General features: G+C 45.9%; 1 protein-coding gene across 2 annotated transcripts; it reads left to right on the forward strand.

Annotated features, from left to right (window-relative positions):
- The first annotated feature begins 50 nt into the window (after positions 1–50).
- On the forward strand, positions 51–17,501 carry DYRK3 (dual specificity tyrosine phosphorylation regulated kinase 3). Of its 2 annotated transcripts, XM_080367597.1 has the most exons (4): positions 234–245; positions 974–1,089; positions 4,080–4,144; positions 5,039–17,501. In XM_080367597.1, the coding sequence occupies exons 3-4, from the start codon at positions 4,121–4,123 to the stop codon at positions 6,608–6,610; spliced, it is 1,596 nt and encodes a 531-aa protein (XP_080223723.1). In that variant the 5' UTR covers positions 234–245; positions 974–1,089; positions 4,080–4,120; the 3' UTR covers positions 6,611–17,501. The 2 variants fall into 2 exon arrangements, with proteins under 2 accessions (XP_080223722.1, XP_080223723.1); XM_080367596.1 differs by lacking the exon at positions 4,080–4,144 and having other exon boundaries at positions 51–245.
- The last annotated feature ends 2,562 nt before the right edge of the window (positions 17,502–20,063 follow it).

Here is a 20,063-nt window from a genome sequence, read left to right on the forward strand (position 1 = left end):
CGCCTCCGCCCCCCCTGCCCCCCCTGCCGCCACTGCGCAGGCGCCGGCCGGCGGCGGGCGGGCCGGGGGGGGCCGTTCCCGTGGCAACGGGCGGGCCGGTGGCGGGCGGCCGCAGCCTGGCGGCGGCAGCGCTGACCGGCGGAGCGCGGGCGGGCGGCGGCTGCGGGGCCCGGCGGGGGATGGGGGCCGCCCCCCCCCCGGCACCATGCTGCTGGGCAGGAAGCCGGAGGCGCCCCTGGGCGCAGGTGAGGCGGCGGCCGCGGGGCCGGCCCGGGGGGCAGCGGGCGGGGGCGGCCCCGGGCCCGCCCCGGTGGAGGCCGTGGGGGTCCCGCCGGGCCGCGGCCTGAGGGAGGGCGAGCGCGGGGAGGGAGCCCCGCACCCGGCTGCGGGCCCGCCGGGGTGGCCCGGGGCTGTGGGGTCCGCCCTGAGCGCGGCGGTGAAAGTTTTTAACACTATTTGCAGTTTAATTGTAACGGCCGAGAGCTGCAGTTCCACAGGCGCCGTGCACATCGGCACCCCCGCCCCCCCCGCGGCAGACCTGCCAACTGTGATTCCCACACAGCGTTTTTAAGGGATAACCTACTTTAAAGGGTAGTCCCGGCAAGAATTTCAGTGTATGCTCCTTTTCTGTTGTTCTTGGTGGGGCTGGTGCGGGATTATTCTACTTAAGGGAAAATGGGGAGTATGTTAATTCGTGTACCTTAAGGATATCTTTGCAGTGCAGAAGTTGATTTTTTTTAAAAAAAAAAAAAAGAGGAGCTCTAAATTAAAAGTATCGCCAATTAAGATTTCCCAAGGGCTTTGCACTCTGTTGTGGTGTTAACATCAAGCCATAGTTAAATCCTAAAGATCATTTAATAAACGAATGAAGTGATGATCTCACGGACTACCTGGCACTGAGTGAGGTACGCTTCAGCGTTTGTATCGGCGTGAATTGTTGTCACTAACCTGTTTGTGTATGGGATGTTTCCAGCCAGGTTTGGAGATGGATTATATGACTCCTATATGAGGATAGATCAGATTAGGTACCAAGAGTCTACAAATGAAGATCTCAGCCCTTCGGGACTTCCTTCCCTTGGAAGACCTAATGTGAGTATTTGAAAGCTGTCTGGGTCTTTGCGTTGTCTGGCAGCAGCAACTATCAAGGAGTTGGATGTCTTCCTATTGAGAATAAATTTAGTGGGATGTTGCAGATTTCTACTAGTTTATCAACATTGTTGCTTTTGCTAAGCATAAAAACGATGTGGTATTTACTGTGCTGAATGTAGAACTTGCTAGGCAGCCTCAGAAATCCTATCTTGCTATCCTCGCTCAGCTCATGTTTAAATCAGGAAAGTTATTCTGCAAAAGGTTGAAGTGTTCGGCCATGTCACCTTGTATGTCAGTAAGTATGTAAATCCACACGTACTTCTTGCACGTTTCCATTTTAGTTTCCCTCATGAAAATTCCAAGAGATAAGTACTTAGGAGCAGCAGAAGGAACAGTGTGGGTTTGCATGACTGCCAAACATTTAACAAAAGTATCTTTCTCCTCTGAAAACTTTGGCATTATGTGCCGCTTTGCTAGCAAAATAGCTCTGTATGAACAGAAGGTGTTTATTTGCTTCTTTGTAAGTGCTGTGTCCTCAGCAGATGTGCAGTTATGGTATCTTTCCTTAAATTGATTCAGGTGAGCTGGTTGTGGTCATGTTTAGCTGATATGACCTTTTTATGGTGTTTAAATGTGTTTTGGCTCTTGCTGTATTCTGGCAGAAGTGAAGGAGCTTGAGCTTTTTAAAACCCCACTCTCTAAAAAGTGAAAATAGATGTTTCACTGAGTGCAGTGCATTTGAAAATCATCACCTTGTGGGAATTTCTTGTAACAGATACTAGTAATTAGTTTGGTCTGTGCCGTTCACTGAGCAAACTCAGTAGCATGGGTCTGTGTTTTCCCTTTTTGGCAATATTGAGGGAGAGCAGAATAAATTTAGAGATTTGTGGAGTAGTAGAACTCGAAGAGTAGTGTGTTAATTTATTCCTCCCCCCCAGGATGTGGGAACTTTTAAACTGCAGTGTTTAAATAGTAGTGTAACTTCAGATCATAACCGAACAGAAATTGGTAGAATGGAACTATCCAGTTAAACACAAATATAACTCTATGAATGTTTTGCTTCACTGGTGTATATTATTTTTTCATCTGTATTTTGGCCACTAAGCCTGTTAACTTCTTAGGACAAGATTAAGGATTATAAAATGCCTAGTTTTACCATGATGACACATCAAAAAAGTACAACCATAGTGGTATCTTGCCAGCAGGAACTGAGATGAAGGATGCAGGGATGGAAGTCATGATGGTCAGTTTTAAGGGGAAGGTATCTGGAATTAAGAGATGTTCAGTTTCCTCCTTGAAAGATTTTTGTACTACGATGTAGTGTTACGTGAGAATTGAAGAGTTCTGGTGTCTACAGCTGTCCATTCTTTTCATCTTGGCTTAAGAGAACATAAATATCTCTGCTTTGAGAATACATGGGTTTAATTCATTCTTCAGAAAGTAACTGATACACACTTTTGCAAAAACCCAGTTGTGTAGGAACTGGGTTAACTGTTTCCTTCTCAATTAAAATGATGTTTTGCAAGGATGTGAAAATTTTCAACAGGGCACCACTTTTGTTGTCAGTCTAATTTCTTGGCTGCTAATAGCACTTTATCAATAAAACAAAACCTGTGCAGCCTGTGATTTGTGAAAGGAAGCTGTTGAAAGATAGCTGATGTTACCCAGAAGTCATCTGACTATAAGCATAGCTCGTCTGAGTTCAGGTTAAGATAGATCTGTATTTGTGTCTCATCGTCATGTGGCAAATGATTTTGGTAGTCCCCTGAGAATGAAACTTCTTGGTACTTGAATGGCTGTTGAGTCGAGTTTGAGATCCAAAGCCATAGTTTTCTCATTAAAGAAATAGTTCCAGGATACGTGGAATAACAAAATCTTTGTTTATTTAGGGATTTAAAGGTAGAAAATGTTTGCTAGAGAACGGCAGCATTAGCAGAGTTGCTATTGCTCCTGGATGGAGAATATTTAGATTTAGCACTGTTTGCAAGGCTTTCACACTTCATCATGTTGCTGCACTTGATGACATGCAGCCACTAACACCATTTTTTGGAAATCAAATACTTGAAAGAAATTTACATAGTTAAGTAGCATTTCCACAATATAGTAGCATGTTTTGGAGTCTTGGTAGGTAATTAGCTCCTCCAGCTAGAGAAGGCTGCTCCGCAGAGCCCTGCCATGGCAATGCTCTGCGTCAGGGAGGCTGGCTGCAAGGGTGCAGTTCTGTCTATCATGAACCACAGTGATAAAAAGCTGCTTTTGTTGTGCATAGAATCCAAACCCATTTAGGAAGAATACCAAGTTTTGATTGCCGACGTGAAAATAAGACTTCTGCTGTAGGACAGGCTTGTTTTGTTTTGGTTCATCCCCCTACCCCAAAAGCTCAGAAAACAAATGAGTGTGAACCTTGTTCTGTGCTTATGTTCTCTGTTTATTTGTAAACTTACTGTTTGAGTCTGCTGGCCTGAATAGTCTTTTAGCCAGTTCTGAAAATGTCATTCTTATCTCTGGGGTTCAGCCAGACTCTGAGAAAAAGGCGTTTATCCTAAGTTACCAGGGTTGGGCTTTGTTTTTTTTTATTTAAGACTTTCTGGAAAGGCGTGTCTTTTACAGTACACTGTATTTTTTTAGTTGATAGGACCCAGAGTAGTGGAACTTCGGAGGATATATCCAATGGCCTCTGGTCTCCATTGACAAGGACTGACTTCTGCAGGAAGTGTCCATTTTTGGGGGGCTTTTGAGCAAGAGCTAACATTTCAAAGCAGCACCAACAGACAGACTCTTAAAAGACGTGTTTAGTTGTTTTTGGCAAGAACTTTCACTTCCCTTATTTACTGACTGTGCCGAGATGTTGGATTGTATGTAACTAAAAAGGAATTTGGTTTTATTGCTGTGGATCTGCAGGTTTATTTATATTTTTTGTTTGATTCCTGTGTAGTTATTTTGGTTTTCAGGGAATCGGTTTGGCATGTGTCTCAAATCTTTATTTTTAGATTAAAGGACAAAATGGAAAACAGATGTTGCTACTCTAGTCATGGCTTCTTCAGTGTTGCACAGGGTAAGACAACACCTCTTTGCTGTCTATCAGCATGGAGTGTCAGTCAGTAGAAAAGGGGAATAACTGCTGTTCTAGTAAAGAACTGAATTCCAGGGATTTCAGCGTTTACTAAATTGTAAAAATGACAAGCTTGAAAAATTTCACAGGGCTTTTCTCACCTTCTACGCATTCATTTCAGATGTAAATATTTTAACATATGGTAGTAAGAGGCAGCGGTTACAGACTGCTGTCAACTAAGTTGGAGTAAGAGATATTCTTGATTATTCAAAGCTTCCAAGTCTGTCTTAAGATAGTTGTGCAGCTATCATGCTTTCACAGGGAGTTGAAAAAAAACCTATGGTTTATCTTGTCTTGCTCTGTCATCCTTTGCTCCTTGTTCAGCTTGGTTACACCAGCCGTAATATCTCCTGCTGTCATTTCTTTGTCTTCCTTCAGCACGCTTGTCTTTGCAATATTCCTGACACTTCCCTGCATGTTCATTGTGCTGCATGTTTCAGACAGGTGCAAGTTGCATCTGTCGTTGGTTGGTTGCTGCACCCACGGTTAAAGCTAAACATAGCTGTTCCCCCAGCTATTTGCTGACTCCGTACATGCTAGTAAAGATAGGTATTGTGTCTTTGTGTGTGTGACTGGCTAGGGTTTATCCTTTATGGACTTAAAAAGTACCACTAACTTTGTGCAAGTGCTTGTTTCAGTATGTTGCATTCTCTTTGTGTACCCTTCTGTAACTATGCCTGTAATTTGAGTTAGTTTACGTCCCACGCTTTATATTTGTTCCTGATAGAAATGCAAAAAAACCCTGTTAAAGTTACTGGTTTTGTTTCATGTGGTATTGTTTTTATTCTTAGTCTGTCCTTTAAAAGGTGGTTGTTTTTTTTCCCTCCCCATCTGTAGATTTCTAGCAACAAACTTGCAATGAAGGATCACCCTCTGACTGGAAGTCAGGTCAAAGTGGAGCAATTATTTGAGGACTCTGGCAACAGAAGGAGTAATGCTCTTCAGTCTGCAGGCATTACTGGTTCAGAAAGATCTCTCCCTTCCCTGACAAAAGATAAAAGTATAGAGGGAATAAGCACTTCTAAAGGTGGTGGTAGTTCCTCAAAAGCACATAAAGCCATTTCCCAAGCTCCGGAGCAAGCTGTCAAACAGTACAAACATCAGTTATCTGCTTATGAGCAGCAAGAGATATTTAATTTTTCTGAAATTTACTTTGTGGGTCCAGCTGCAAAAAAGAGGCAAGGAGTGATTGGCGGTCCCAACAATGGAGGTTACGATGATGACCAAGGCAGCTACATTCACGTGCCCCATGACCATCTTGCCTACCGGTATGAAGTACTCAAAATCATTGGCAAGGGCAGTTTTGGACAAGTTGCAAAAGTCTACGATCACAAGCTTCACCAACACTTGGCCTTAAAGATGGTTCGCAATGAAAAGAGATTCCATCGCCAAGCGGCAGAAGAAATCCGGATTCTGGAGCACCTGAAGAAGCAGGATAAAACAGGCAGTATGAATGTTATTCACATGCTGGAAAGCTTCACCTTTCGGAACCACATCTGTATGACCTTTGAACTCTTGAGTATGAACCTGTATGAGCTGATTAAAAGAAATAAGTTTCAGGGCTTCAGTATCCAACTGGTGCGCAAGTTTGCTCACTCTATACTGCAGTGTTTGGATGCCCTTTATAGAAACAAAATCATACACTGTGACCTGAAGCCAGAAAATATCCTCCTAAAACAGCAAGGGAGGAGTGGAATCAAGGTTATAGATTTTGGGTCCAGCTGTTTTGAGCACCAAAGAGTCTACACATACATTCAATCCCGATTTTATCGGGCACCAGAGGTAATTTTGGGCAGTCGCTATGGGATGCCCATAGACATGTGGAGTTTTGGCTGTATTCTGGTGGAGCTATTGACTGGATACCCTCTTTTTCCTGGAGAGGATGAGGGAGACCAACTGGCTTGTATGATGGAACTTCTTGGGATGCCACCTCAGAAGCTTTTGGATCAATCCAAGCGAGCCAAGAACTTCATCAACTCTAAGGGCCATCCTCGCTACTGCACTGTAACTACACACGCAGATGGAAGAGTGACCCTCAATGGGAGTCGATCGCGCCGGGGTAAAATACGAGGCGCTCCAGGGAACAAAGACTGGGTGACGGCACTAAAAGGCTGCGACGATCCCTTGTTTATAGAATTCTTAAAAGAATGTCTCAGCTGGGATCCTTCCACACGCATGACTCCGAATCAAGCTTTAAGGCACCCTTGGATTTGTAAACGAATGCCCAAACCACCTAGCACTGATAAAACCTCCGCTAAACGGATTTCTAGCTATACAAGTTCTTTCACAGGAATAGGTTCCAAGTTGCCCCCCGTAGTTGGAGTGGCCAACAAGCTGAGGGCTAATTTAACATCCGACTCCAATGGCAGTATACCTCTATGTACTGTGCTACCCAAACTGGTCAGCTAATAGTGTTATGTATTTCCAGAATACATACCTTGTATTTTAATTGTTTGTTAAATAATGTGTAAGGAAGTTAAATGCAGAGGTTTTTAATGGATTTACTTTTTATTAGAGGCTAAATCTTGAATATAAAAAGTTCAGTCAAAATGTACACGTTTAAAGGGCTAATTTTTCTCCAATTGTTTCACTTTCAATGTGGTGCGTATTACATTACTGGGTAGGTCAGCCCAGCTGTTGAGTACAATGACAGTTTGGCAGATGAGCTATTTAATAATGCTGTTTTAGGAATCAATCTATTTCTTATCAGGACAGTTTAACAGATTCTTTTGCTTAAAAGAGCAAGAGAAGTCAATTCAAAGTACGTATTTTCAGTTAATCTCCAACTGAACTCTTTTTATTCTGGGGAAATTTTTACATCTGTTGTCAAAAGCACAAACGTGTTAACATAATGCATTAGGAACTTACTTGCAAATTGCTAACTTAATGTTTGAAGAGTTTTATTTCTCTGTGCTGCTTTTCCCTTATCTATCCTGACTGAGATTTTTAAAATACCATGGGTTATAGGCACCAAAGGAGTTTGGTGTTGAAATTTTATCATCTGAGTATTTTTTTTTTTCTAAAGGAGCATAGAAATGCCATGAAGCGCAGGATATATCTAAATAAAACTCCTAACTTCTGTACACTTGCTACTTCCCTTAAAAGTTTATGGAAAGCCAGTAGGGGAATTCAAGATCATAACTGGTCCATCATGTGTGGGCCAGTTTGTTCAGGGCTAATGAATCAATCCTATGTTTCTTTGGAGCTCAAATTTTAATCATCAGTTCTGCCAGGTGTGTGTGTGTTTGTTTTCCTGTGTTGTTCCCAACACAAAAACATTGAACTTAAAGAGCTGTTTTGCATCCATGTTTGACGTTCTGGTCATTTTACAAATTATTTTTTTTGTGTGTGTGTAGAGTGAATTCCATTGACTTACATGGAGCTCTTTTATTAAAAAGCAAACATGCCACCCCTATCAGACAAGTGAAAATTTTTAAGGCCCAGGGCTGTAACTAGAAAATGATGGGGGTGGGGTGGGGTGCTCGCCTAATATTTGGAAGCTTGTCTGAACTTGAAGCATAAATTGTGAAGTGCCAGGAAAGATTGATAAGGTGCAAGAACTGGTAGATCCAAATGAAAATATGTTATGGGAAGAATTGCTTTATGTCTAGTCGTATTTCTTCAGGTCTTTGAGAGAGAGATGCCTATGTTTTCTCATTCTTTAAATACATGAGCTTGTATTTCCTCTTCCTTTATCTTCCAAGAACATGAAAAGGTGGTGTGACGTGTAATGACAACAGCACAACTTGTTTGGGTTGTTGCTTCTTGCAGCCACATGGCCCGAGTCCATGTGCAAAAACATCTGATCTCTTGCCAGGTGCCTGAACACAATTTTAAATACAATTTAGAGCTTTTATGAACAGAAGGTTTTAAATTTAACGAGTTTCTCTGTAGCAGTTTTTTTTTTCAATGTTAAAACAAGGAGGCTTTCAGTATACAAACAAAGGAATTATCCAGGTGATTTTTAAGATAAGGTGACCATGTGTTCAGTACAGGACCCTCCCTTTGAGAAGATGGGGCTGCATTTTCTCCTCTGCTCTGTTTAATTACAGCACTGGTGAAATGTTGGGTGGAGACCTGTATAAAAAGACACAACCAAAGCTCCAAATTTTCCAGGACTGTTGTTTGAACTGAGGTTCTCGTGTACATAGCTTTTCCAAGTTCTTTTGTTTTACAAGTGTAAATTCATTGAGCTTAGTAATAACATTAAAATAACAGTCTAACCTTTTTCTGTGCAGCTACAAGTAATACCAGCGCCTATGGTATGTTTATAGTTCATGTCAAAATAATGTATGGCTGGTATTTTTTTATTTTGCTTGGCTGAATGAAGTTTTATTTGAATGGAGAATCGGGGAAGTGGATTTGGGGGGGGGAAGTGGCAGAAGATACCATCGATTTTTAGTAGAATCTCTAATAGATGTTGCAAGTTTTCAGAAACCAGAAACATTCTTCTTCCTCCTCTGTCCTTTACTCTATGCATATTTTTACAAAATACACCTGTTGAGTGAGGAGAAAGGAACCTTTCAGGAGCAATACCTTGTTAGGAAAGATGCATAGAAAAGCACTTTATTATGTAGAGACTGTAAAGTGACGGTAGTGTCTGGAGCCTGGTGGAAGACGGGCGAGTGTTGGTACGCTAGGAGCTGTACAAACAGGTCTTCTCTTAGGAACACAGAGCAGTATCTTGGTTCTAAACCGTTTTCATCAATAAATTGCCAAATGCAGAATAATCATTCTGTGAATTCTGGCAGCTAGTTACTGAGGCAAATCTAATGTAACAACAGCCTCTGGTGTATACGCAATAATCTCACTTAAGGTTGGTGCTGTAAAACTGCAGATAAAGTAATTGGCTGGCAAGAACGTTGCTTTTTATATAGAAAATTCTTCAGCATGACCTGACTGCACAAGGTGCCCGCTATGCATTGTCTATGTTTAAGACTGGATCCTTCTTACCTGGGACTACTATATTTTAAAATCAAGTGCATAGTTAACTGTGTTGGGGCTCTGTATAGTCACAGTAGGTGAGAAGGAAAAGGAGGCAGCATCAGCAGATTTGTACTATATTGAAAAGGACTTCCTCAGAACCCAGGGAATACAGCTAAGAATATTTTGGTCTTGTTTCCAATTACTAAGCTCCATTTTCTTTATAAAATGTTTGCTTTCAGTCAGTGGTGTGACACGGTATTCTCAAACTGGGAGAGCCCTCCAAGTGAGCTAATAGATCTTGTATCTGGGAGAGAGCTGAGGAATCGTCCCTGCAAGCACTTGACTCGCTGAGTTCCCTGTGAATTGCCCACAGCCGCGCGTGGAGGGCTGGACCGTGGGCTGTGCCACTGGACGGTGTCATTTATAAAGGGTGGTCACGGTCACAGTGTCTGTCTCCACTGACGTGCGATCAAACCTCAAATTCATGCTTTGATTTTTGGAAAGCTAAACAATAGTGAGCTCTGAAATCGCCAGAAATTCACCATTTTCCTTCATTGTGGTACTGGTTAGAATGTTAAAAGTAGTCTAAAGCTAAACCTGTCTAAACAGAGTAACAGAGCAGCCTTTATTTTTGTGGTAAATTCGCTTGGCAGATTTGTTAATCTGCCAGCACTAGCGAGGTTCCACTGGAACTTCAGTCATGTTCTCCTAGGAAGTCAGCACAAAACAAATGCAAATTACTTGGGTCTACAGCAAAACAGACGTCCCGTTTATAGAAGTCACCCAAACTTGTTTTAAAATGTTCCTTATAATGTTCCCTCTATTTTACTATGCTGTTAGTCTCTGTGTTGTAAATAACATGCTCTGTTACTGTCTGCATTTTTAGGAACTGTTTGGTTTAGCAGTATTTTTATAGAAACGAATGACAAGGCAGGAGCTTCACATCCAACGGGTACACATTGCTTTTATGCTGGGGTCCAAATATCTGCCTGTCCAAGTTGCAGGGAGAAACTTGTTTTTATTGGGACTCAGCGGACAGTGAAATAGTCCTCTTCCCTGCAGAACGTAGTACCACAGATGAGACACCCACCCAAGCTGCCTTTAGTTCTTTGCAGGTTGGATCTTACTAACGCCGACGGCTGAATGTGAAGCTTGTTTCACAACAGTGACCTGATTCTAGAGATCTGCGTACAACAGATACTCCTCACTAGAGTGTTTTTTTTATCCTTCCCATCCAGCTTGAATAGGAACTGTAGTTGTCTGGTGACCTAAGAATTCACCACGGACTAACTGGAAAGCTTTAAAGTGACCTCTGTGGAAGAGTGAGTGTGTTGCTCAATCTGAATTTGCTTACAAGTGTTGTGACCTGTTAGGACTTTCATGCAGTTGAAAACTTTTTAAGCAGCAATTTTATCAGTGGAGGTTCTTTGCAATGGTCATCCTCTTTAAAACTACCTCCAAAATAAACCTAGGGTCCTTTTTAAAGGGGTGTTTGCTGCAGACTACAGCGCTTTTTTTTTTTTTTTTTTTTCTTTCTTTTTTTTTCTCTCTCCTTGTTTAATACTGATAGCTGTTTTGGCTGTGAAACATATACATGATGATCTCAGCAATGTCTTACTAATCCTAGCCATACAAGCAAAAGGCTGATTCTGCACCCAGAGATCTCTGCTGAAATGATTGATACAAATCCCCTGCCTGCCAAAATTTAATACTGTTGTGGAAGTGGAGAGCCAAAATAACAGGGAAAGATCTGTGGTACTTCTCTGCAGCACTCAGCTGAGGTTCAACACAAACCGTGCTGAGAGACTTCCATGAAAAAACCTGTAGCGTTTGCACGTGTTGAGCACTCAGAACTGTGGGTACCTGGCAGTTTTGAAAACTGGACATCGTGTTGTTATACCCAGTGCTTATCACAGATACCACTTGATTATTTTTTTTATTATGAATTTGATAAGGGTTTGGGGGAAGTGTATATGCTTCAGCCTTCCCATAAAAGAGCCCTTGCATGTTCTAAAACTCCACTGATAATCTCACAGTTTAACTCTTGCTGTAATGTGTAAAATCCTTGGGGTCATCAGAGCAGTCTTGGATAGGTGAACGTTGTCCCTGTGCTCGCGGAGTGCAGTGACTTTAATCCAAACCCACTTCTCGCAAACGGGCTAGCTAGGTCAGTAAGTCTGTGTTGCTAAAAGAACAACCCATGTTCCCTATACATAGTACTGTGCCTTATTATTTTACCAGCCAACATCTGTCTTGGTGCAATCAAATTACTATTCAGGGTTTCTTCTACATTGCAGATGTTCATACTAAATGTCAATGTCTGAAAAATCTACAGGTTAGCCTTTTTATTGTAAGTATTGTGATGAGGTGTAGTATGGTGGAGAACGTAGAAGACATTTAAGGTGCATGTGAATATAGCTTTCTGTGAAGGAACACTTTGGAAATAAGTCAGTCTCAAACTATGTATCTAAATGTAACAAACAGGTATTTCCTAAAGTTGTATTTCAGTTAATTTTTAAAAGAAAATAAATACATAATTTTCTTTAGCAACAGACTGTGCAGATTCCTAAAAGGCCTTGATTTTTTTTTTTTAAAAAAAAAGGATTAATTATTTCCAGATGGTGCAACTTACCTTGTATTGCCACACTACCTCCTGTAGCATTTAACTAGAGAAGCAGAAAATTTTCAGACTCTTATGTGACTAGATGATTTCAGTGTGTCTATGCTAAACGTGATGAATGTTCCGATCTGACAAATGTTCTTCTCGTTAATGGTGCTGTAATTAGAACATATTGAAGTTTTGCCATGACATTCTTCAGTTGTCACTTTCTTATTCAGCCCACTAGAGATCTTTTTAAAGCCCAGGATTCTGCTTATCCCTCAGCTGGAAGGAGAAATCCAGTAATAGCCACTTAAGGAAGATTTGCTTTTATTAGAAACCTATAAATGGGTAACCTACTGTACACAAGTGGATATTGGAATAGTTTGAAGATGAAATCATGCTGCAATAAAAAGGTCTCTAGCTATGACTGATATGATTAAACAATGTGTGTTACATGCAGAAAGCTTGTGGACAGCACAGAGTGACTATTTTTTTTCCCCTGTTTTAATGTGGATGAATAGCAAATGTTTGATTAAAAAAAGTTTACAGTCTGAAAACAGTAACAAAATACGTACGTGCAGACATGTAAGTGTTCTCCAAATGTCTTTATTTACAGTAGACGTATATACGTACGCGTAGCAGTGTAGCCTGCAGGCATGGTGCCTGCTCAGCCTGCTGTGGTCACTGACTTTCATGGGACAGTCGGTATGAGGATTTCGTATGACTGAGTGGCATTTTCTCAGGCACAGCACCTCACCTAAAAAAAAATAAGTGTATCTTGCCATGCTGTAATGCTTATTGATGTAATATGATCTGGTATTGTATTGCAAATTCTGCTGTTTAGAGGTGCACAGTGTGCTGTAAAGAGAAACACTGTTTCATGCCAGCTGAGCAACTGGGGAAGCTGATACTAAAGCTGTATTCACCTAATTCTGCCTGCCTAAATTATGCAGAGGGATGTCAATATGAAATTGGATGTCGATATAAAATCTGCATCTCTGCACAAAGTCAGATTGTGGGGCAGAAGCCTGGAGTCTGGCCCGTTGTAGCTCGTGTGGCATATTTCATCTGTTATTGCTTGTTGCTGTTCATTAATTAACGTGGTTTCTTGGAGGAAAAATTAACTGGGAGATTCTTGAATCATTTTGACAGGCAGCAGCAGAGCTTTCTTGCATTTGGCAATATTCCTTCTGGTTTGCTGGGTCTAACTTGTCGACCTTTGCCTAGGAAGAGTGCGATGCCGAGCCGCATAGCAGACTTGTTCAGCACAAAGTGCTTTAAAAAGCAGCTGCGACAGTCTAGTGAGTTTAGCTTTTTTCTTTTTCCTTAGCACAATTTGCTTAGCACAAATGTGTCCAGTTTAATTTTTGCCTGCTGATGCTTTAAAGACACAGGCTGAGGGCTTTTTTTAAGCTGTCTGTCTAATTTATATCGGTAAGCCAAGGCTTCTCAATGGTGGCTGGCTGTGTTGGAGCTTCAGAATTTGGGTCTTCTGCTTGATTAAAGAGACCTGATTTTTTCTGAAAATAAGAGCCAGGAACTTCCTGGGGCCATTCCAAAGGGCCTCAAAATTACTAGACTGAACACTTGGGATGCATCTTCTAGTAACAGCAATGGTATAAATAACTTAATGATGCTGGGGCTCACTGTGTGCAGGGTGTTGCCGTGCTTTCCCCTCCAGAGGGGCTCTGCCCTTGGACCTGCTTCGTACGCAGGTCACCAGACAGCTGTGAAGCTACCTCTGCTGGTGGTCCTTCTGCTCGCTGGGCTGGAAGGAGGGGGAAGAGGCGAGGCTGCTCCATTCCCAGCGACAAGGAGCCTCTCCAGGCTGCTGGGGCTGGGCTGAGCTGCAGCTCCTGCCGGCATGGCCAGCCAGGAGCTGCCTGGCAGGCTCGTTAGGCAGCCCTGGAGTTAACTGCCTGCTGGAACGGTGGTGTCAATAAAACGTCAGCCTGCACAGGGGTCTTTCTGAGCACTGGGTTTGACTCTTCCACACACCGTTCTTACAGGTCAGCGTGTGGCTCAAGGCTGCGTGGGCCAAAAAGGTGAATTTTGCCTACGGGTGTTCTCCAAGCATCAGCTAGCAAACTGGTGCTAGTCTTCGTATGATTCATCTAAGCCCTTTTATAAACCAACTTCTTCCCGCACAGACCGTAGTGAATGGTAGGCAGCGTTGGGCTTGCTTTCTTTCCTCTTGTCAAATTAGCCTAACAGGCGTTACAAGTGCTGTTGAGGACAGCCACGTGCACAGATGCTCAGAAATGTCTTTTCCTCTGAAGACTCTTTCCTTCTCATGACGTGAACGCACGTTCTTTGATCAAAGCACATGTGACATACGCCACGTGTTTTCCTGTGCTCCCACCTCTGTCTCTCCCCGGCGTTTATACAGGCACAGTAACTGCAGGGATGCACCGGTGCCGTCGCAGCCAGCAGCAGCACATCTGTGAAGTCTGAACTTGGAGCCGAGGGAAGGTTTGGGATCCAGCTCTCTGCTTCGGTGCAGAGCTGCAGGTGGATGGGGTGGTTGGGACGAGTGCTCCGCAGCTTTTCCCTCGCCTCTTGTGATGGGTTTTAACAAACGGTCCCTTAAGTGTGATTCAGCTTGTTGGCTGTTTCTGCGGGGATGGAGTAGCTGCCTGCATTAAGCCTGCTTGGTCTTAACTGCCGAGAGGAGCTTTCTAATGGTGGCCGAGGAGCGGAGCCATGTGAGGGTTTGCGTTCCTCCTGCTGGCTCTGGAACTCGGGTATTTGGCTTTGCAAGCTGGGGAGAGGCGTTTGGGAGAGCATCGTTTTCCTGGGCAACTGGATTGTAGGTAGGAAGGCAGAGACCATGATCATCATAATTAAGTGTAATTAAGCATAGCTGAGAAGGGATTGAAAGAAAGAAAGCATGTGCCTGATTAGCCCACAGAATTTACTGTTGGAGGATGTTGTGAAGACCAGTGACATTGTTTTTAAAACAGGTTGAATTTAATACGCGGTTCTTCACATTTTTAATTGCATTGTGAGCACCTTGGATGCACCGCGTTAGAGACTGGTGAGGCTGAACAAGGGGATCTCCAGGCGAGAAGTGATGAAGCCAGCTCTTGCCCTGGGGGGCTTTCTGGCTGGGGCGAGGCTGCTGCGGACACGCATCCCTGGAAGTGCAAGAAGTTGTAGCGGAGAAGGAGCTGGGAGAGCGGAGCATTGTGCGCGGTGGCCTTTGAGGGCTGTGCAGTGGCTGGCCACCTGGAAAGAGATCTTGTAGGGCAGGAAAAAGAATTGGAAAAATAGGATTCCCACCCTGCCACACTCAGCAGGGGCTACAGCAGCTGGTGCTGCTCCTGCTGGAGTGGGGAAAGGGTGAGGAGAGGACAAAAGAAGTATTTTAATCAATCCTATCACAGGCCTGGCTGAAAACATCCAAGGTCCTCATTCCCATCCTGCGTCACCCAGGGCTGTGTGATGCAGTAATGCCTTCGGAGCCCGCCTGCGTGCCCATCGCCTGCCCAGCTGCTGCCGCAACGCTGGGTGACAGTAGCACCGATAACATTAATGATAAAAGCTGCCAGTCTCTCCAGCAAGTGTTGATGATGGCATAAATGAAATTATATTTGAGGTGTGGGCAGCCAGCTGTAAAGTCATCATACAGGAAAGGTCATGCAAGTAATTTACACCAGAATTTCTCTGCTCTCAAAGTTGTACGCACAGAATAAATATGTGCAAGCAAGCAGAGAGGGGTATTTTTTCATCTGAGGCTGAATCTCTGGGACATGAGCTGTATATCCCCTTCATTGCTGTTGCCCTGTGTGGAGCTCAGGGAGTAACAAGCCTTTGGCATCCTTTGGTCTTGATGCTGCCAGCTCCTCTGGCATGGGAGAGACAGGGGCAGGAGACGGGCAGCCCCCAGCACTCGCCGCTGCCTCCAGGCTTGGGCTTCTGGAGGTGCCTGAAGAAATGTGCTGCCTACCTTTGGCTCCACGCTGACAGAATTTAGGTCCTTAATTTCTTCTTTAGATGTAGATAAATGGGGAAACAACAGGGGTGGTTTAAGAGGTGTTTGCCTCTTTGCTGGAGGTGCCCCACAGCACCGCACAGCCTTCGCGTGGGACCCTGGGCACTGGGAGGGGGTAACTGTTTTCCAGCACTTTCCAGACACTTACACCTTGGTGATCTTCAAAAATGCCCTTTTAATCCTTCCACTTCTAGGGGCACAGAGAGGATGGGGCCATGCCCGCTGCAGCTCCCGCGGAATTGCTGGGAAGGGTGGGAGCAAGCGTGCCCGGGGGGTGAGTACAGGGAAGCCGCTGGTTATTTTGGGAGGTGCAAGAGGGGAGCAAACAGCCCAGCTTTCATTTTCCAGCCAGCTGGTGCTGATTCAGGATGTATTTTGCAATGACAATTGCATGGAGCTGAACCACCGAGGGCTTGGTTACATGTTCTGGCTGCAGTTACATGTGCAGCGGCATTTTACCTCCCTCATAGTCTCATTTCTCGCTGCGTGGGACATTGCTGGTGTTCTTAGGAGAAGCAATAAGACGGCCAAAGGGTAAAAGCCAAGACCTACCTCCAAGCTGGATTTTTTTTTTTTTCTTTTTCCCAGTCTAGTGGGATCACATGCTTCACTATAACTATTTCCAGACCCCTCTTCAGCACTTGCAGGACTAAGCATGATCCTTTGACACATCCCCATGTGATGGGAAACGCACAAGAATGACACGAACCTTTATAAATATTCTTTGCTGAGTCTTCTTTTTTTTTTTTTTTCTATTAAACTAAAACAGGAGCTTCATGCACCATTCACACTGATAGGCCTAATTACACACAGTGGATAAAAGGGCCTTTATGAAATGCTTTCTCAGGTTTTGGTCTCGCTCCGTGGTTCTTTCTGGGAAGTGGTGATGTTACAAAAAGATGCTTTGCTTTCCCATAGGGTCACACCACATGCAGCTTTTGGACCCGATTCCAGGCGTGCTCCCCCCTCCTTTCTCCATGTCTGACCTCCTGGATGCCATTTGCGGAGTTCTCCCTACGTGTCAGTGCCGAGGCGTTGAGCACCGCCAGCAGCAGGGATGGCAGGTGTGGGACACGGGAGGTTTGTCCCTGCTCTGCCTGCAGCCATGGGGTGACCTTGTGCTTCGCCCGCTGCAGCTCACGCAGGAAACCGCAGCCCTGGGAGAGTTGCCCTGAGCCCCAGAGCAGGGGGACCCTGTGCTTGCAGGGTGCTTATTTTCTTATTTTGTATATAACTGGTCTGGACTCACTTATCAGACTATCTATCTACCTGCCTTTCTCTCTGCCTGCCGTGGAGTTTGCTCCTTGCACCCGGACCCTGCCGCTGCGGAGGGTGCGTTGGCACAGCGCTCGGTGCTGAGCCCGAAGCCCATCTGAAGGAGCCCGGGTCAGTTCTCTGACTCCCTTTCCCTGCCCGTAAGGTGGGAATAACAGCTGGGAAGGGGCTCCCACACAGCAATGCAGGTGATATCTTCCGAACACGGGGGTACAGCCTGGTGCAAGCCTGTATCTGAATCCTGCTGGCTCTGTTTTGTGCTGTATCCAGCATCTCCCAGTATACACCAGTGTCCAAAAGCCTGTGGTACATGAAAGGGCAATGCAGATTTTGCTGGGGCCAGGGAGCCCCAGACCTGCATGGAAGCACTCCCACTGCTGCTTGCAGCATAGAGAGGCTCTGGGTGACAGCCCGGGGAGCTCACATCCCAAAGCAAAACCCCTTTAAAATGTAAACAAATCTCTTCCACCCAAATAAATAAGTATTTCTGACCGAGGGGGGGGGGGGGGGGGAAAAGCTCACCTAGCTCCTGTTGCTATTTTTTCAGTTGCTACACAAACAGTTTTATTTCTGGCTCGCACCGCATGCCAGGTCCCAGCCTGCTGCAATGCAATCTCGTGTGGTTGGTTTAAGCACGCCGGGGTGGATGCAGCAGTTTCAGGGCAAAGCCCTTCCAGCGTGGCCCCGGCAGCTGCTCGGCCTGACCCCAGGCGCTTTTAGCCTCTTGCTCAGTGGCCCAAGTGTTTTTCCACCACATGCAGAAACCCGGATAAAGTCCTGTCAGCACCCCGCTGCCCCCAGCACCGGGGCGAAGGCGAGGGCTGGGCCAGTGGAGTGCGAGGCTTGAGGGGACCCACCACCAGCCTCTTGTATCGCCCCCCCTGCCCTGGCTGTGCCCAGAGTGGGGGCTGCGGGGGTCCCTGCGCCCCAGCTGTGGCTCCTTGCATCAGTGCTGACCCTCAGCCTAAGCAGCTCTTTGGCCGCTCCGTGCCTTGCGCAGAGGCATCACTCCCCGCCTTTGTCAGCCACCGGTCTGTGGGTTCAGGAGCTCACACAATTCATATTTTCTCACAGGTTGCACACCCCCCCTTTCCCCCCTCCCTGCAGGCAGTGCTCCATGCTTACACACCTGAGTGCCTCGGGTTCGAGGAGACCCAGCTGCTGATTATTGGCAATTAATGCCATTAATTGCCATGGGAGAAGCATCCCTCCAGCTGTGCTGGCCCTTCCTCCTTGCAGGGAGCAGCTGTGCTGCTGCAGGGCTGAGGATGGAGCATCTGCTTGTTCTGCGGCCCGGCCCTGTGAGCTCTGCGGTGCTTTGCTTTGGGCTCTGCTTGCAGGTAAGTTGGGCTCCCCACAACAAGTCTTCTGCAGGTGAAAATCGGGCAGTGGGGTGTAAAAAGCTGTTCGCTTTAAGATGCAGAACTGCCTGGGTTTGTGTGGAAGGAAATCTGCAGAGAGCAGTTGCTGTTGCGTACGTGGGGCATTTTTAGGTTATATCTGGGTAGTGCTGCCTTTGCTTGCTGTACGAAGCACCTGGAGAGGCTGTGTTGAGACACAGAGGGCAAATTCTGCCCCCAGGAGCCTGTGCTCGTGTTAGAGCAAGCACTGGGCTGAGAGGTGGTGGTGGGAGCAGAAGGAGCCATCCCAGTGCAGCTGTCCTGTTAGCAGGGGCTGAGCTGGGAGCATTTTCAGGGCCCCTGCTAGCACTCGGTGACCTAGAGGCACTGGTGCAAATCATCTTCTCTAGCTCGTGTGGGTCCTTCAGGACAGCCCAGGGAAGAGGGCAGCGATGTGTGGGCTGCATATGTCCCTCTGGATTAGGGCCAGCTCAGGAGCTGCTTATGCTAAGGGAGCTAATCTCCCTAATCTTGTCACACAAATGCCTCCTCCCTGCTGGCAGACCAGCAGGGATTTGGGTTGGATGTGGATGCCAGCAGATGTAAGTGCGCTGGGAGGCAACATGGAGGGGGCACATCTGGGGCTTGTGGGGACCCTGCCAGGCTGGGTTCAGCTCGGGCTGGTGCGCAGACCCCTCTCCTGTGCCTTGCTCTGGGCTCTCGCCCTGTTGTCTACCCGGAGCGTGGGAAGAGCTGCTGTCCAGGGCAATGTGCCTCAGGGTGCTCAGTTTGAGTCCCTTTGCCCCAGCCTGGTGCCGGTAACCCCTGTGTGCCGCTCTGCCTCTGGCCTTGCGCCCATCCCGTGTCCTTTCCTAGTTTATCCCGTGTTTCTCACCCTTCCTGCTGGCGCCTGCAAGGGCATCCCTGAGTCCCTGCGAAATCCTGCGGTGTGTGCTGTGGCTCACCCGCCCTTGGCTGACAGGCTCAAGGTTGGGGAAACACTGGGGACACTGTCTGTCCATCTCTGGATCTGGTTTAGCTGCTTTCCTTCTGTCGGGCCTCTGACGATCTTTCCAGATCACAGCTATTGCTGGCTGAGCCCCTGCAAGAGGTCCCTGTGCTGTGCAGGAGTGTGTGGTCCCTTCTGACCTCAAAAGCCTGACCTGCTCCAGTGCCACCTCTTGCTGATGAGGAGCTGAGTCTGTTCAAGTTCATCCGAGTTATTTCGCACTCAAAGAGGAGCCTCTGGGCTGCCTATCTCTGCTCTGGAGCTGCCAGTTAAATTGTACATAGTGATGAGTGATGTGGAGGCATGAGACAGGATCTGCCTTCCCACCCTGTCATCGGGGCAGCGGGTGGCAGAGCAGACGGCTCTGTCCTACAAAACACGACGTGCGTGGCTGGAGAACCCCCAGGACCACAGGGGCCGTGCACGGACCCAGTTGCTGCAGAGAACTGGGTGCCTCTCAGATAGGATCCCGGTACACGAGGGACCCGTTTTTATTGAAAAGATCAGAGACTCTTGGTGTGATTGCTGAGCTGAAATCCCATCCCCTCACCATAGTGGCATTGCTGTGTATTTTCTTTGAAAATAAATAAAATATGCCTTTAGAAAAAGTGAGGTGAGGGCTAGGGTGAGATGCTGATGGCTCTTTGCTCTGAGGCCGTGGGGCTGCTTTGCCACTCAGATATGTTTTAGGCAAAAATATTTGCTTGCAAGGTCTG

The sequence above is a fragment of the Falco punctatus genome (assembly GCF_963210335.1).
Source record: "Falco punctatus genome assembly, chromosome: 17".
Lineage (NCBI taxonomy): Eukaryota > Metazoa > Chordata > Aves > Falconiformes > Falconidae > Falco > Falco punctatus.

Excerpts from the sequence above, each read along its gene's own strand:
- DYRK3 (XM_080367596.1), top strand. The coding sequence starts at position 206 with ATGCTGCTGGGCAGGAAGCCGGAGGCGCCCCTGGGCGCAG. Across the intron at positions 246-973 it reads GGAGGCGCCCCTGGGCGCAG|CCAGGTTTGGAGATGGATTA; the intron begins GTGAGGCGGCGG and ends GGATGTTTCCAG. Across the intron at positions 1,090-5,038 it reads CTTCCCTTGGAAGACCTAAT|ATTTCTAGCAACAAACTTGC; the intron begins GTGAGTATTTGA and ends CCCCATCTGTAG.